Genomic DNA, 18,404 nt, shown 5'->3' on the forward strand with positions numbered 1-18,404 from the left:
CAGGAGACTCCTGCATAAACTGCCTACCCCTCCTGTCTTTCCTAGAGGTAAGCCATCTACCTGATTGTGTCAGAGATAATGGGAACTGCAGATGCTGGAGAATCCAAGATAACAAAGTGTGGGGCTGGATGAACACAGCAGGCCAAGCAGCATCTTAGGAGCACAAAAGCTGACGTTTCAGGCCTTGATGAAGGGTCTAGGCCTGAAACATCAGCTTTTGTGCTCCTAAGATGCTGCTTGGCCTGCTGTGTTCATCCAGCCCCACATTTTGTTACCTGATTGTGTCTGTGGTTTTCCTACCTTCCCGAAATTGTCATCCATCACACCCCCGGTTCCTTTAAATTCGTCATTGCCTCTAACTGCCACTCCAACCGATCCAGTAGGATTTGCAACTAAACACCGTTCCTGCAGACATGATCATCAGGAACAATGGAATTTTCCCTTATCTCCCATATCCGACAGGAAGCGCACATCACTCTGCGAAAGGCCATCTCTGCGCCTTAATCTACAGACCCAGAAAATAACGGTCTTACTGCTCTTAAAAACACTTCTGTAGGATAACTTACTATCTATGTTTTATATTTTTTTAAAAATCAAGAGACAGATCTCAGTAAAACATTTTTTAAAATCCCTTACTGTACTTACTATTACATAGTTACAAAAGAAGACTAAGATTTATCAGTGTCATAAGTCTTAAAAACAAACACACAGCTGCTGACCCTCCCTACTGTGAATAGTTCCGATGATGAAGTCTCACCAAGGTCAGCTGTGAAATTTCACTGTTTGTTTTTCTTGAACAGAAATCTGACTTCTAAAGATGCTTATACTTTTACAGTCAGCCAGCTGTGAAAGTTCACTGCTCATTTTTTAAATGAAGTCTAGAGCTGTTCTCTGACCTTCTCTGGCTGTCTCTTTCCTCCCACTTAAAGTATTATTGTTTTTGACAGTTTTTTTTAAAGTTCCAAAACCAAAGCAAAATCTTACGAAAATGATGATTACTGCTCCAAGAAATCGAAGAAATCAGCTCCATTGCCGAAAGCAACTTCAAAAAAGGAGCAACTCTTAACAACCATGATTCTCTCCCATTCAGTATTTAAATTAGGAATAAATTATAGATTTGAATTGCAATAAAATGAATAGTAATGCCTAGTGAAAATATTCCAGCTTTTGTGAATACATAATGGAAACATATTAGCTGCGATCTTTTCTGTCTTGGAAAAGCATGCTTAGGGCTATTTTGTGAAAAAGGATTTTGGTTCCTAGTTACATCTATTGCCTTGTGCCAATTAAAGATTCACGATATCTAGGATCTTAATGTTTTCCTGTCAAGTACTCGTTTTATGTTTATTGAGCATTAATAACTATTCAGGATATTAATGATTCCTTCTCATTTTTGCTTCTGTGTGAACTTAAATAGTTTGTACGTCAACACATGATGACCATGAATCCATCGTCGGTTGTCAAGAGGAAAATCCCATCTGGGGGGTTCACGAATGTCCTTTAGGGAAGGAAACTGCCATCCTTACCTCATCTGGCCTACATATGACTCCAGACCCAAAACAATCTGGTTAACTCTTAACTTCCCTCTGGGCAATTAGGCATGGGCTATAAATACTGCCTGGCCAGTGATGCTGTCATCCCGTGTATGAATTTTTTTAAAAATCTAGAAAGTAATTTTGCTGTCTGAGTGCATCACTTAATGAGTTGTTGAGGATAGAGAAACCACTTTGTTGGCTCAGAACCTGCAGGCAACATTTTTAAGTAGCCTTGACAGAAAAATTCTGAAAATAAACAGCGGTGGATCAGATGTCACCTGGGCTTTGGTGTGGTCTGTGACCCTACCTGTTTATTTTTGTGACCCAGATTTTGGGAGCAATTGCTTAATAGTGAGATGTACTTTTCTACTCTGAAGTTGCAAAATCCACAGTTTGAGAAAATGGAGAAATGATAGCCCTTGTAATGCCATCGACATAGATGAACTTAGTTCATAAAAACCAAAAGAACTGTGGATGCTGTAAATCAGGAACAAAAGCAGAAGTTGCGGGAAAAGCCCAACAGGTCTGACAGCATCAGTGAAGAAAACATCAGAGTTACCATTCTGAGGAAGGGTCACCAGACTTGAAACATTAACTCTGGATTTTTTTTTCTTCACAGATACTGCCAGACCTGTTGAGCTTTTCCAGCAACTTGTGTTTTTGAACTGACTTCATTACTGTCGATGGGGCTTCGCTGTGTGTCACTTGTCAGCTTCATTTTTGTACGTTCCAATCATGTCAGCATCCTCAAAAATACTTAATTGGCTGTAAAATTGAGGTCATGAAATGCATTTCTTCTTTGCTGTAAGAATCATTCCACTTCATTTTGTTAATTTTCTATAGGCTTGCTGACCAAGGACACGTTGTTGTTGGTGTGGAAGTATCTGAAATAGCAGTAAAAGAATTCTTTGCAGAACAGAATTTGTCCTACACACAGAAGTCTGTAGAAGGAATTGCAGGTGCAGAAGTGTTTCAGGTGGGATAAGAGCATTTTGTTTTTACCGACAACACATGGAGATTTGTGTTCTTTTAAAATGCAGTAATAAGATGAATTTAGAAATGTTTTGAATGCTTATAACTCTTTATCAAATGGATCATAGTCACAAACTTATGTGAAAATGGATATGTAGACAATAGTTTGCAATAATTTAACTCATGGTTTATTACACAAACTGAAAGGTAAAATTAAAGTCTGAGCTCAGAAAATTAAACTCTGGAGTGTTTCACTGAATGTCTTGAACAACGGTAGAAGTCAGAGTAAAAGCTGATATTTTGTCAGAAAGCTTGCCATGTAGCCAACTTAAGTTTGTAACTGCCATCAGGGATATCTAAAATCCAATGTACTTATTTTACATTGTCCACATTACATTAGATTCTGCTTTAAAAGGCTGTTGCACTTTGACTAAAATGGCAATAAAAGTAATTGTAGGAACCTGATTTCATTTAACTAAATATTGCTTGAGTAAAATTGTGGAAGAAAGATCTTTATTGCAAACTGGATGTGTATTATCACAACAAGCAAACGATTTTGGCTGCGGTAACCTTGTGAAGTTGTGTTTGTATGTAATCATTCACAGCAGTAGGTATCTGGTCATGATTAGGCATTCTGTTTCACTCGTCAATTGGGCTATGATTCCATAATTCGATTGTTACAATCAGAGTTATCAAATTACTTTTGTCTCGGAAACATCATTTCTGTTCATAAAACTAACAGGAATCTAACCATCATAGAAGTGGTTTGCAGGGAGAGCATAGGTGTCTCCATACAACTGGAAGGGTGAATAACCTTTAAACGTGCCACCTGTTAATGCTGACGTGGCCTAATCTATACTTGTGCCGAGGTAATGAAGTTCACTCCATGTCTCTTACTATCAAAAGGAATATTAGAGACAATATTTTAATCATGAGTCTACATTGTGTCTACATTAAACACATAGATGTCATGACCATCAGACGTGTCCATAGCTGGCTCTTGAACTGTGAATTTATATAGGTTGTAGGGCAGGACACCAGAGAAAGAGAGAGAGTTGATCTGACAATGGACTGTGTAACAGTCAGCCTGGGAAAATCAATAGCTGCTAATGGGGACCATTAGTGACTGACAGTTGGATGTTTGTGTTAGCAGCCCACACGACGACAAGGTCTGGCGTGTGGTACTTGGGGTAACGACACAGGAGGAAGTGTTCAGGCACTAAAATTGTTAAGCTTGATATTGAGACTAGAAAGCCGTAAAGTCCCCAAGCAGAAAATGAGATGCTGTTCATCCAGCTTGACCTAGCTTCACTGGAGCATTGCAGCAAGCCTGAGACAGAAATGTTGGTCAGGGAACACAGTAGTGCGTTGAAGTGGCAGGCAGCAGGAAGCTCAGCATCATTTTTGCAGAGAGAACATAGACTGGGTGACTGCTTTGCAGAACACCTCTGTTTCATATCATCAGAGCATGTAGAGCATTGTGAGTAGCAAATGCTGTAGGGTCATAGAGCTGTATAGCATGGAAACAGACCACTTCGTCTAACTCTTCCGTACTGACCAGATATCCTGAATAAATCTGGTTCCATTTGCCAGCTTTGGCCCATATCACTCTAAACCCTACCTATTCATATACCCATCCAGATGCCTTTAAAATGTTGTTATTGAACCAGCCTTCCACTTGCTCTGGCACCTCATTCCATACTTGCACCACCCTTAGCTGTAAAAGTTGTCCCTTAGGTCCCTTTTAAATCCTACCTGTCTCACCTTAAACTTATGCCCTCTAGTTCTGGACACCCTCACCCTGGCAAAAAGACCTTGGCTATTCATCCTATCCATACCCCTTATGATTTTATAAACCTCTATAAGGTCACCCCTCAGCCTCCGACACTCTAAGGGAAATAACCCTAGCCTATTCAGTTTCTCACTATTGCTCAATCCCTCCAACCCTTTTAAGTTTTATAACATCCTTCCTGTAGCAGAGTGACCAAAACTGAACACAGTAGACTAAATTAAGTGAAAGTGCAGGTAAATTGCTGCTTCATTGGAAGGTGTGTCTGCGGCCTTGGATAGTGAGGAGGGAGGAAGTAAACAGGTAGGTGTTCTACCTTGTGTAATTGCATGGTAAGGTCCTGTGGGGGTGTGGTAGGAATTGGGTGCAGAGGAGGAGTAGACCAAGATATCCCTGAGGGAACAGTTCCTGCAGAAGGGAGGGCACAGGAATGTGTGTTCATTGTGATGTCCTGCTGGAGGTGGCTGAAAACGCGCTAGGATGAAATGATGTCTTTACAGGGTTGTGAGGATGTATAGTTAAGGTAACTGTGGAAATTAGTGGGTTTGTAGTGAATATTGGTGGACAGCCTATACCCAGAAATGGAAACAGAGATCATATAAGACTGCCAGGATAGATTGAATAAAAAATACCTGTACAGCTTCTCTTGAAATACATCAAGAGGAATAGAGAGGGCTTTATTGGCACAGTCATAATGCCCCTACATCTAAACCAGGAGGGCTTGATTCATGTCCCACCTGTTTCAGAGGTGTGTAATAACATCTCTGTACAGATTCATTGAGATAAGAGGTTTGGGGGAAAAGTTATTTCAGCACCTTTGTGCTGCAATTGTAGTGTCCTCGCCTCTAAGCCAGGAGGCACGGTTCAAGTCCCAACTGCCCCAGAGGTGTGTAATCACTTCTCGAAGTTGATTGATTGGAACATATAAACATTCATTTAATCCAAGCATATCAGAGAGAAGGTCTCTTATTTCCCCACTAGTTCTTTGGTTGCAGCGGTTGCGGATTGCCTGGACTCTCTTTTGGAGAACTGTTGTCGATTTCTGAAAGCCTTTCGTGGTTAAGCTGAAAACTATCAGAGGTCTTCATTGAATTTGTTTTAAAATGGTATGTCTCGGTGCCTTAAGATTTATCTGTAAAAGACTCATTTTGACTCTAAATGGTTTATGATGAAAATACAACAAAATATACTGGAATTCCCTGCGCAGGTCCTTTATGGTCTCCTTTTTTTGTCTGAAATTCTTTGACTTCTTAAAGCTTTCAAAAGAGGTCAATTGTGTTGTGTTGGCCAGGAGCTGCTCAAATTCTAAGTGGTATTCTTTGTGATGACATCAAGATAACATACCAGAATCACCAATCTTTTTGGCTGAAGTGAATTAACAGGAAATCATGTGACCACTCAGCCATTTTTACATGCTGTGACTATTTTTAAAAGGTCATATTTTCATCCTCATATAATATTGCAACTGAACACCGTTGACACAAAATATAAAATAGTTCAAATTTAAACATTTTAAAATAAAACAGAGCAAATGTATCTTCTGACTTTAATTCTAAATCTAACGTAGTTTTACGGCGACAAGTTTTGACTGCATCTGATTTCCTAACAAGGAGGCACAAGCTATGCAGTCATTTTTGACAGAGGTGTTGCAAGATATCTTTATTGTGAATCGCAAGACAGAAATCTGCAAAGCCACTGCTACTGGTTCAATATTTTGGTTTTGCAATTATCTAGGTTAAGAAAACTTTTGCAAAAAACTTGTAGGTCACACAACATTTATAATCTACATATGCTAATGTTTTACTTTGAAATTTGCAAATATTTTGACTTATTTGACTTTAGCTTTCATGATTTCATTGCTGACTTAATATTTGTAACCCAATTTGTGCTTTATTTTTAATATATAGAAACAACAGCCTCACGTTTAGATTACAATTTAACATTTTGGCACGACCCTACTGAAGGCAATATTTTCAGTTTCAACAATGTTACTGTGAAATGTTACAATCTTTCAATGTTGTTTATATAACAAAACTTAACAATGTATTATTTTATTCTCTCTAATTCAGTAATTCATAGGTAAGATGTTCCACATGATTTGCTTTAGTTCCTTGTTGACTGATATGCTGTTATAGAACAGTAGAATATTTAGTATGGAAAACTGATACACAGTTGGCTCCTCTGGCTGCCATCTTTCGACTCCCCATACCCGCATCCTCCATAAGAAATTTGGCCTAATACATAATTCAACAACAAGGTGGACAAAATGGAAGGACTTAATAAGCATAAAATTTAACATAGCGGAGTCTTGTAATGCAGTGGTATTGTCCCTATCTCTGGCCCAAAAGACCTGGATTTAAGTCCCACCTCCTCTAGAGGTGTGTCATAACATGTCTGAACAGATTGATTGATTAAAAATATCAATAACTGAAATTGGGTAACATTTACCATGGTTTAATAGGTTATATTTCCATTTCAAAGATAGAGAACGAAGCACACACAAACAGTGGCTGGTTTCATCTTACAGACTCAGTCATAGTCGTACGGCACAAAAACAGACCCTTCAGTTCTACCAGTCCATGCTGAACGTGATCCTAAACTTAAAAACTAGTCCCACCTGCCTGCTTCCAGCCTGTTTCTTAGACTGTGTGTGTCTCTCTCTCTCCCTCTCCCTCTCTATTGAAACAATTTCAACCCCTTATAGACACTTTAAGTCAGCCTGACCAAATGAGAAGCACTATTAAATTTGATATGGTGGCAATGACATGTTGAAAATAAATTTAAATGTTTATTTTACTTCAGAATCTGATAAACCCCTTATTCTCTATTTCTGTTCTAGAGTACTGATGGAAAGCTATTTTTATATAACTGTAATATGTTTGATTTCACAAGGTGAGTTGCTCCGAAGTGAAGATGTTATTTAAGTGACTGCATCATCAATTGAAGGAACTTATTAAAAATGAAAAAAAAGTGCAAAGTAGTCACCAAATATGATTTCCTTGAGAGTTACTTTTAGATGGCGGGGAGTGGAGTATTGCATACAGTTCTGGTTGCCGCGTCATAGGAAGGATGTGGAAGCATTGGAAAGGGTGCAGAGGAGATTTACCAGGATTGTTGCCTGGTATGGAGGGAAGGTCTTATGAGGAAAAGCTGAGGGTCTTGAGGCTGTTTTCGTTAGAGAGAAGAAGGTTAAGAGGTAACTTCATAGAGACATACAAAATGATCAGAGGATTAGATAGGGTGGACAGTGAGAGCCTTTTTCCTCAGATGGTGATGGCTAGGACGAGGGGACATAGGTTGAAATTGAGGGATGATAGATATAGGACAGCTGTCAGAGGTAGGTTCTTTACTCAGTACTAAGGGCATGGAATGCCCTGCCTGCAACAGTAGTAGACTTGCCAACTGTAATGTCATTTAAATGGTCATTGGACAAGCATATGGATGATAATGGAATAGTGTAGGTTAGATGGGCGTCAGATTGTTGCACCTACCTGTGAAACGATCGAGGGCTGAAGGGCCTGTACTGCTCTGTAATGTTTTATGTTCTATGACGGGGAGGGGAGGGCATAGGAGATGATAGGTCAGTAGCGGGAGGAGATGAGAAATTGGACATCCAAGATCTGAAATTCAGATTCACTGCATGCACTTTAATCAAATTTACAAGGTGAGTTGCTTCGAAGTGAAGATATTATTTCGTGGCTGCATCTCCAATTGAAGGAACTTATTAAATGAAAAAAAAAAGCAAAAGGTAGTCACTGAATATGATTTCTTTGTCTGCTGATTACAAATGAAGAATTAATTGCTTTCCAGCTGTGTTATTCTCCCAAAAAAAAATTCATTTTAACAATTCTTCCAAAGTAATCTGAAACCAATGCTTAAATTTACAATGAGTTAGCAAGAACTGCAGATGCTGGAGTCAGAGTCAATACAGTGTGCATCTGGAGGAAGACAGCAGGTCAGGCAGCATCAAAGGGAAGGAAAGTTGACATTTCAGGTCAGGGCCTTTCATCAAAACTGCGTAGGGGGAAGGGAGCCGGGAAATAGAGGGAGGAGGGATTGGTGGGATGGGATAGGTGGATGCAGGTAGGGGGCAAGTGGGGATTGGTAAATAGGAAGAGTGGAGTGGGTAGACTAAGAAGAAGCTTGACTGTGTCAGGTCAAGGAAGTTGGGATGAGAGAGAGAGTTGGACGTGGGATGAGGCCAGGGGTGGGGAGATTTTAAAACTGGAGAATTCTATATTCAGGCCATCGGGCTGTAGGCTAGACTACAGCCCCTCTCGCCCACCCTCCTGCAAATATGCGATACCTTACTCTCAATTCCTCCGCCTCCGCCATGTCTGCTCCCAAGATGGAGCGTTTCATTCTCAGACTTCCCAGAGCCCCTCTGGTCCTCACGTACCACCTCACCAATCTCCACATTCAGCGTATCATCCTCCGCCACCTGCAATCCTACTCCATCACCAGAGAGCTCTTCTCCTTAAAGTTTTACCAAAGATTCATAGCTCTGGTTGTTGGTGAGGTTGTTAACTTGCTCACCAAACTGGCTCATTTTTGTTCATATGTTTTGTCACCATGCTAGGTAACATCATCAGTGAGGCCTCCTGATGATGTTATCTATCATGGTGACGAAACGTCTGAGTGAAAACAAGCCAGCTCGGTGAGCAAGTCAAAAACTTCCAGACGTTTCCCTCCCCACCTCTATCTGCCTTTTGTAGAGATTGCTGACTCCACGACTCCCTCGTCCATTCCACACTTTTCACTAACCCCACCACACCTGGCACCTTTCCCTGCAACCGCAGGACGTGCTACCCCTGCTCCTACACCTCCCCTCTCACCTCCATTCAAGGCCCAAAACAACCTTTCCGTATCCGACAGGGGTTCGCCTGTACATCCTCCTATTTGATCTACTGTATCTGTTGCTTCCAATGTGGTCTCCTCTACATTGGTGAGACCAAATGCAGACTGTGAGACCAACTTATGGCGCATCTGCACTCTGTACATACAATCAACAACGCCTTCCAGTTGGTAACCATTTTAAATCTTCTCCCACTCTCTTGATGACACACCCATCCCAGGCCTCCTCCAATGCCACAAAGACACAACATGCAAATTGGAGGAGCAATACCTCATGTTCTGCCTCGGGACCCTACAACCGGATGGCCTGAACATAGAGTTCATCAGTTTTAAAATCTCCCCACCCCAGCCTCATCCCATGTCTAACCCTCTGTCTCATCCTCGCCTCCTTGACCTGACACAACCCATCCATCATCTTCCCCACTTACCCACACCACCCTTCACACTGACCAATCCCTACTACCCCTTACCTGCATCCACCTACCCCATCCCACGTATTTTCCCAGCCCCTCCCTCTATTTATCTCTCAGCTCCCATTCTCCCTCCCCAGTTCTGATGAAGGGTCCAAACCTAAAACGTCAAATTTCCTGTTCCTCTGCTGCCTGACCTGCTGTGTTCCTCCAGCTCCACACTATGTTGACTTAACTTTACAATGGTGTCAATATTGAACAAGCTGTATCAATATCAAACATACGTAGGCCAAATGCATGGGTTAGGTGTTCTGTATACTATTCCAGTAATGTGTTTCCATCCAAATTTTAGAAAACATGTCCAATTCTTGCTTCTTGGAAATAGTATAATTCAATTATTTAGCACCAACTTATTACTCAATGTAGAGGAATACTATGCTTTACAGCTCATTATTTACAATGGATCAAACAACTTCATGTCTGTTATAGCGATGTTCTGTAGATTCCATCAACCCTCATAACATTAGATTATGTACCAAGGTACACTGTTCCTGTTCTCTTCCAATGGATGTAATGATGAAGTATAAAGTATTTGGTACTGGAAGCTAAGAATTTATATGCTGAGCTGCTTACACGAACAAAGAGAAATGGACTTGCATTTAGATTGAATTTCTGTAGCACCTTTCACAACCTTGGAATGTCATAAAGTACTTAACAGAAAATTCAGTAGTGTTCTATTGAAATGTAGTAATACAGCACCCGTTTTATGCTGAGCAAGCTCCCACAATCAGTGGCATGATAATGGTCAGTTAATCTGTTTTGGTGATTTTTGCCTTAAGGATAAATTTGGGACCACACCCTGATCTTTTACAACCATCTGAGATAGCAGATGGTACCTTGGTGTAATGTCCGGCCCAATGAAGGGCATCTGTAATAGTTTGGTGTTCCCTCAGCAATGCAGTGATCTTTCAGTACTAGAGTAGAATGTTGGCCTGGATTGTGAACCCACAATTTTCTGTCTCAGAAATTTTAATGAGGCCTTCAAGAAAACAGCTTGGTAATTTTGAGGAGTGCCAAATGCTCAGTAAAGTTAATTGGAACAGGAATGTAAAAACTCACTGTACTTCGGACAATATGTTAAATTATCACCCCCTCAATACTGCATTAAAGTATCATTCTGAATGGTATGCTAAAGTCCAGGATTGTGTTTAGATCTACATGGTACTTAGGCATGCAGTTTTGATAATATTAGTGCAAGGAGTACAAACCAAAATTAGTTATAGATTCCAATGGATCAAGTGAGTAATGGAATTAACAAGTGTTGCAGGACAGGTATTTGTCAATTCAAGTGAGTGTCAGGAAATGTGTCAAGATCTTTTATTTGTAAGTAGTAGTAATATAGTCCAAGGCAGGTTCACAGTAGCATAACAAAACTTGGAGAAACTGAATCTCATAAGGATATATGAAGCACAGTGTCCTAAAGCTGGGCCAAACAGTAATGTTTTAAGGAGTAGCTTAAGGGAAGAGATGTGTTCAGGAACAGAATGCCAGATCTTAGAGCCCAAGCAGCTGATGGCACAGCTGCCAATGATGCAGCACTGAAATCAGAAGCACACGAGAGGCCAGATTTGGAGGAATGCAGAGATCTCAAAAGATAGTGATCCAAAGATGAGGTTACAGATATTGGGATGGTTGAGGGATTTGAAAATGTCCATAGAGACACATTGAAATATTAACAAGTTCTACCAATCTTTTAGAAGTTTGGCCAAAGTAATTGAAACACATGACTCATTTTTGTAGATTTTCCACCTTTTGCTATGTTGACCAATACAGAAAGTGCAAAGTTAATGACAAGATAAAACTATTTATTTATTAATGCAAAAGGCAAAGTAACTAAAAATAACCTCATGATTTTTATTTTGCTCCAGTAAAGCTAGGAACCTGAGGATGTGCATTGCCTTCTCAACTATTGTTGGAAAGATACATTATGTTTATCATATGTATGGAATGAGCTGCCAGAGGAAGTAGTGGAGGTGGGAATAATTATAACATTTGAAAGGCATCTGGATGGGTGTACAAATTGGAAGGATTTAGAAGATATAGGCCAAATGTTGGCAAATTGAGATGGCTGGTCGGCATGGACAAATTTAGATAAAAAGCTCTGTTTCCGCATTCTGAGTTTATGACTCTTTGTTCCTATTATCTCCTATAAATCACCATTTGCAGCAAAATTAAACTCTGAATCTGTAAAAGCAAGGGACTCGATTGAAACTACCCATATTTTATTTGCAAACAAAAGCAGATAGTGCTGGTAAAACATAGCAGTCTGGCAGCATCTGTGGAGACAAAGCAGAGTTTTTACCCTATTCTGAACAAGGGTAACTGAACCTGAAACATTAATTCTACTTTGTCTCCTCAGATGCTGCCAGACCTGCTGAGTTTTTCCAACAGTTTTTGCTTTCGTTTCTGATTTCTAGCATCTGCCATTCTTTTTGGTTTTTCAGATTTTGTCTACGACCTTTTTTAGCTCACTTTAGAATTCTTATGCCATCACTTTACACTTGAACATAACGCAAACTTAGTGGCTGAAAAGCTGAAGTAAATACCAGGCAGCATCTTTGGAGAAAAAGTTGTTAAGCTTTGAATGTTCCTTTGTCAGAAATGGATGTTAATACAGCATTTTCAAAGCTGTTTGTCTGTAATTTTAATATTCCCATCCTGCTAACTTGTCAGGACAGCATCAAGGGCAAAACAGTCTGTTTCATTGGTATCCAATTCACCATCTTTAGCATTCACTCCCTCCCCTACTGATAAAGAGACAGCAGTGTATACCATCTAAAACTGCAAGAAAACACTGAGACATCATCTTCCAGACCCATACTTCAACCATCTGGAAGGGGTAATTCAAAACTGGGGTGGCATATTTTTAAGGTGAGAGGAGAAAGATTCAAAAGGCACCTGAGAGGCAACTTTTTCTTACAAATGGTGGTTCATATGTGGAATGAACTACCAGAGGAAGATGCAGGTACATTTACAACATTTAAAAGACATTTGGACAGGTACATGAATAAGAAAGGTTTAGAGGGATATGGGCCAAATGCAGGCATGTGAGACTAATTTAGTTTGGGAAATTTAATCAGCATGCTTGAGTTGGACCAAAGCATCTGTGTCCGTGCTGTATGACTGAGTACAGTAGTGACACTCAAAATACTAACTTGTTTGCTCTTCCCCAAGATAATGGCTGAGTCCCTGAGTATTTCCAGCAGTTTTTGTTGTTACAAATTTCCAGTACCAGTAAATTGTTTTTTTTTCAGCAATTATGCATGCTGCTGCATAATATGTTTTTGTTTATAATATTGCATCCTGACTGTGAACTTTGCAACATAAAAACTTTGTGTTTTTCTTTGTCTCTGATGGGTAGTGCAATTGCTGGAAAGTTTGACGGGATCTGGGACAGAGGTTCTCTGGTAGCAATGAACCCATCTGATAGACAAGAGTGAGTAATTTGTTATTTGCCAGCTTATTTATTTATTAACTTTAAGAAGTTGCTGTTCTGCATTTCCCCTGAAAAGCGACAAAAAGTAAACTTGTTTAATTTTTATTCTGAGACCATATTTAATTCCAAATACAATGAATGGCATGTTGTAGAGGAAACACAGAATTAACACTTCTTGAGCCTCCCAAACCTAAGTGAAACCCAGCATTTAGACTTCATATGTTTCCCTCACTTGGCGTGATTAATCTTAGCTATTCCGTACGTTTAAAAAAAGTACTTGCTCAAAAGTGTCAGTGTCCCTTCCACCATGAAAGGAAACAGTTGAACTCCATTAATATCTCTAAGTTACAGTTCAGATTAAAATTGAATGCATTGAAGGATCAAATCAGCAATCTTATTCCAATTGGTGCATATTAGTATTGAACAAGGCTGTCATTTTTAGATGTATATCTAAAGTGACTCCGAACTGCTCTTCTGCCATCTTCGCCTCCGTGCTCATTTCTTTGGACAAAAGTCCTCTCCCCGCCCCACAGACCCCTTTGCCCAACTCCAACGCTCTCCCATCACCTGGACCCCTCCCTCCTGTCTTTTACCTGCCCTTGATCATGTCACATCGACAGTTCTCAATGAAATCAATTGCCTCAATTTCACTGACCCTCTCAACAAATCCAACCTATCTCCCACCAAACTGATTGCACTCCATAAACTCAGATCTAACCCTAACTTTGTCATCAAAGCCTGCCGATTAAAGCTGGTGCTGTTGTTGTCTGGCGTACTGACCTCTACTCTCAGATACCTTCCCCTGGACCATGACTCCACAAATGGCACATCAGGCCATTGTATCCACTACGGTTATGATCTCATTTCATTCGGTGATCTCCCCCCATCCACTTCCAAGCTAATAGTCCCCCAACCCTGCACAGCTCATTTCTACTTCCTGCCAAAAATCCACAAACAGGACTGTCCAGGTAGACCCATTGTTTCAGCCTGCTCCTACCCCACAGAACTCATCTCTTCCTACCTTGACTCAGTCTTCTCCCAACCTGGTTCAGTCCCTATCCACATACATCCATGATTCATCTGATGCCTTAGGCCAGTTTCAAAGCTTCCAGTTTACTGGCTGCAGCCACCTCCTGTTTACCATGGATGTGCAATCCCTTTACACATCCATTCCCCACCGGAGGGTCTTAGGGCTCTCCTCTTCTTCCCGGAGCCAAGACCTGAACCATCCCCACCCACCATCACCCTCCTCTGCTTGGCCGAGCTTGTCCTCACCCTCAACAACTTCTCTTTCAACTCCTCTCATTTTCTTCAGGTAGAGGAACTGCCATGGGTACCCGCATGGGCCCGAATTATGCCTGTCCCTTCGTGGGGTACGTGAAACATTCCTTGTTCCAGTCCTATTCCGCACCCCCCCACCCACAACTCTTTCTCTGATACATCGATGATATCATCGGTGCTGCTTCCCTATCTCATCAAGAAACTGAAAACTACATCAATTTCGCTTCCAATTTCCACCCTGCCCTCACTTTCATCTGGTCTATCTCTTGACTCCTCGCTTCCCTTCCTTGATATTTCTGTTTCCATTTCTGGGGATAGACTGGCCACTAATATCCGTTACAAACCCACCAACTCTCACAGCTAACTGGACTATACATCCTCACACCCCACGTCCTGTAAAGACTCCATCCCATTCTCTCAGTTCCGCCGTCTCCGTTGCATATGTTCAGATGAGGCCAACTTCGACAAGGGAGCCTCCGAAATGTCCACATTCTTCCTCAACCGAGGATTCCCCAGCTCCGTTGTTGACAGGGCCCTCAATCCGGTCCGACACATCTCCCACACTCCTGCGCGCTCACCTTCCCTCCTGCAACAGTGATAGGGTCCCCCTTATCCTCACTTACCATCCCACCAGCATCTACCTCCAGAAGATCGTCAGACACCATTTCTGCCACCTTCAGCAAGATGCCACCAGACATATATTCCCCTCCCCTCCCTTGTCCGCCTTCCACAGGGACTGTTCCCTCTGGGACACCCTGGTCCGTACCTCCTTCACCCCCAACACCTCCCCACAGCCCTATGGCACCTTCCCCTGTAACCGGCAAAGGTGCAACACCTGCCCATTTACCTCCTCCTTCCCCAGTATCCAAGGGCCCAAACATACCTTCCAGGTGAAGCAACACTTTACCTGCACTTCCAAGAATCTAGTCTACTGCATTCGTTGCTCACAATGTGGTCTCCTCTACGTTGGGGAAATGAAGGGTAGACTTGGCGACCACTTCACAGAACATCAGCGTCTTTTCTGCGAGCAGAACGTAGAACAACCTGTTGCCTGCGACTTCAGTGCACCACCTTGCTCCCTGGCCAATAGCTCTGTCTCCGGCTTGCTAGAGTGTTTCAGTGAAGCCCAGCGCAAGCTGGAGGAACAAGACTTCATTTTCCGCTTGGTGATCCTACAGCCTCTGGACTCAATATTGAGTTCAATAATTTTAGGGCCTAAATTCCCCCATGGCCCAGCACCCGCCCCCCCCCCCCCCCAACCCCACACACCAGGCCTTGTTATCACATATCCTGCCATTACACCCCATCTGTTGTTCGTCACTAACAGTCCCCATTAACAACTACTCACCCTCCCAACCTGATCGTTAGCAATTCCTTTGTTTGTCCAACTGTCTTTCTCTCTCTTTGGGCTCTATCCTATTGTTTACTCCCTACCCCACCCACCTCCCTTATTTCTGCATATAAACTGACGTTTTCCCAGCGACCATCAGTTCTGAGGAAGGGTCACCGGACCTGAAACGTCAACTCTGTTTTCTCCACCACAGCTGCTGCCAGACCTGCTGAGCTTTTCCAGCAGCTTTGTTTCTGTTCCTGTTGTATATCTAAAGTGTTTGCTTCAAATTAAAGTACACGCCATAATTAACAAGAAAATATCTTTTAAGTGCTTACTTTCTTAGAGTTTTCAGCTGTACATGTTTTGTTCAGTTATACGTAATAAGTTACAATTATACTTAATTTAAATCTGTATCTTTCCATGTGCTTCATGAGATATAGTATGGCTGTGTATGGAAAAATTACTGGTGAGCATTTCAGTATAAGCAACAAGAAATATGATTCAACTTGCATTGTTGCAATTTTGCTATTGATGTGTGAAATCTTTTCTCTGCAGTGGCTTCTCTGCCCTTTCTTGTCCAAGCATAATCAACTGAACCATTTTAGAAAAATGAAAACTAGTGTTCATGCAAATAGTACAACCAAAATAATTGAAATCAAACTCAATTGACATAAAGAGAAGATCAAATATCAAAACTAAATTGTATATTATAAAGCGTGTTAAAAAAGTAAGACCCTTTGTTAAATTAAATACTGTTTGTCTTAATGTAATTATTGTAGTTATGCCAAGCTAATGAATACACTTATGGACAAAGGATGCCAATATCTCCTGGATGCTTTTACATACGATGAAGAAAAATTTTCTGGTAAGTAATCTTATGGTCCACTCAAGTGTTGAAAAGAACTTGCATGTGTTTGCATAAAATGATGCAAGATATTTGTAATGCAATTTAGTCTACCTAAATAACTAATAAAATACAAAAATATTTAAATAAAATCTTAGTATGCAAATTCTAGTTCATGTTTTCCAGTTATAGATACCTGTGATAACTCTTAATTGAAGAAAACATTTATCAACAAAAACCTGAATTGATTTGTTTTGTATTTAGTACTGCCTCAGTAAACTCAATTTGTTAAATTATACCTAGAAAATTTTTTAATAAAAGCTGAAATGCTTAGCAGTTCAGACAGCATCTTTGAAGATAAACAGAATAAACATTTCAGGTTGCTGTTTTTCCCTCGGAACTGAAAAACGTTAGATGTCTAATAGATCTTGAGTAAGTATAAAGGCGGCTGTGGAAATTCAAAGAAGTTGCGATAAATGGAAGACAGGAGAGATCAAATGAGAAAGGGAATAACGGTGTCAGCAAAAGCAATTGGAAAAGGGGCAAGTAAAGAAGTAAAAAATGTGACTGTAGAAGCAACATGGGGGATCAAAAAGCAGCGTACTTGCCAACTTCTGCCATCCAGAGGCAAACAAAACCTAAATGAAGCAAAGATTCAGGCATAAAAGTGTTGAACATGATGTCAAGTCCAGAAAGCTGTCAAATGTCCAGTGAAAAAGATGATCTGCTATCCTCAAGCTTAAAATGAGTTTCATTGGAATGGGTGTTGCAGGCAAAGGTGACTCTGGAAGTGGAGAGGCAAATTAAAGTAGCAAGAATTTTTTATTTATTTTTGAATGGGAGCTCTTGATTCTACTTTGAACATTTGCTTAGATCTTAACCAGGTTTTATCAGCATTCCAGTCACAATGTCTCAATATTGGAATTATCAACTTTGCAGAAGTTGTTGATCAAGTAAAAGTACTTACAATGCAAAATGAAGAACTCCCAGAAGATAAAAGTTCCAAAAGTTTGATGTAATGCTGTTGTTTTCTTTTAAGTTTGTTGCGCTGTTCTGAAATGCATACATTTTATTGAAGTAAATTACATCATAAGGCTGAGTTTTCCAGAGCAACTGTCTGTCCACTTTTATAGCACTCTATAAAGTGCAAACTGGATAACAATTAATTAATTTCATACAATATTTGATACAACAGTTAGAACAAAAATATGAATAAAACTACTCCAGAAAATCATTACTCATTTGACATTTTCTCTTTTCCAGGGCCACAAATTGCATTATTTGAATTGTTTTGTATAATATCAACAATATTTTCAACAACTAATTTTCCCATTGCTTTCCAAACACAAGATAATTCAAAGCCCTAGCGGAGAAAAATATGAATTGGTGCAGTTAAAATACAGCAAAATTGTCCCTTTATCTAAGGAAAGATATACTCCCTTTGGAGGTAGTTCATAGAAGCATTCACCAGTCCACTAGGCTGATACCAGGTATGGAGGAATTTTCTAGTGAAGAGAGGTTGGACCTGTCTTCACTGGATTTAGAAGAATGAGGGGGAACCTTATTGAAACATAGAGGATTCTTATTGTCTACACAGAGTAGATGTTGAGAAGTTCTTTCTCCTTGTGTGAAAATTTAGGACGAGAGGGCAAAATCTCAGAATAAGGTTCATTCAACTAAGACAGAGATAAAGGAGGAATTTCTTCTGAGGGTCATGAATCAGCAATTCTTTGCTGCAGCAGGCTGTGGAAGCTTGGTCATTTAAACATATTCTGGGCTGAGATAGGAAGCTTCTTAATCAGTAAGATAATGTTTATGGAGAGAAGGCAGCAAAGTGAATTTTAGGACAATCGGGTCAGCTATGATCATGTTGAATAATGGAACAGATTT

General features: G+C 40.5%; 1 protein-coding gene across 1 annotated transcript in view; it reads left to right on the forward strand.

Moving 5' to 3' along the window:
- Positions 1-18,404, forward strand: part of LOC125462152 (probable thiopurine S-methyltransferase) — a 53,002-nt gene that overhangs the window by 27,198 nt on the left and 7,400 nt on the right. Inside the window, exons 4-7 of the mRNA XM_048551777.2 lie at positions 2,379-2,511; positions 7,136-7,188; positions 12,982-13,056; positions 16,450-16,535. Coding sequence (XP_048407734.1) covers positions 2,379-2,511; positions 7,136-7,188; positions 12,982-13,056; positions 16,450-16,535 — 347 coding nt within the window. The remainder of the gene's footprint in view (positions 1-2,378; positions 2,512-7,135; positions 7,189-12,981; positions 13,057-16,449; positions 16,536-18,404) is intronic.

Source organism: Stegostoma tigrinum, chromosome 2, assembly GCF_030684315.1.
Source record: "Stegostoma tigrinum isolate sSteTig4 chromosome 2, sSteTig4.hap1, whole genome shotgun sequence".
Taxonomy (NCBI): domain Eukaryota; kingdom Metazoa; phylum Chordata; class Chondrichthyes; order Orectolobiformes; family Stegostomatidae; genus Stegostoma; species Stegostoma tigrinum.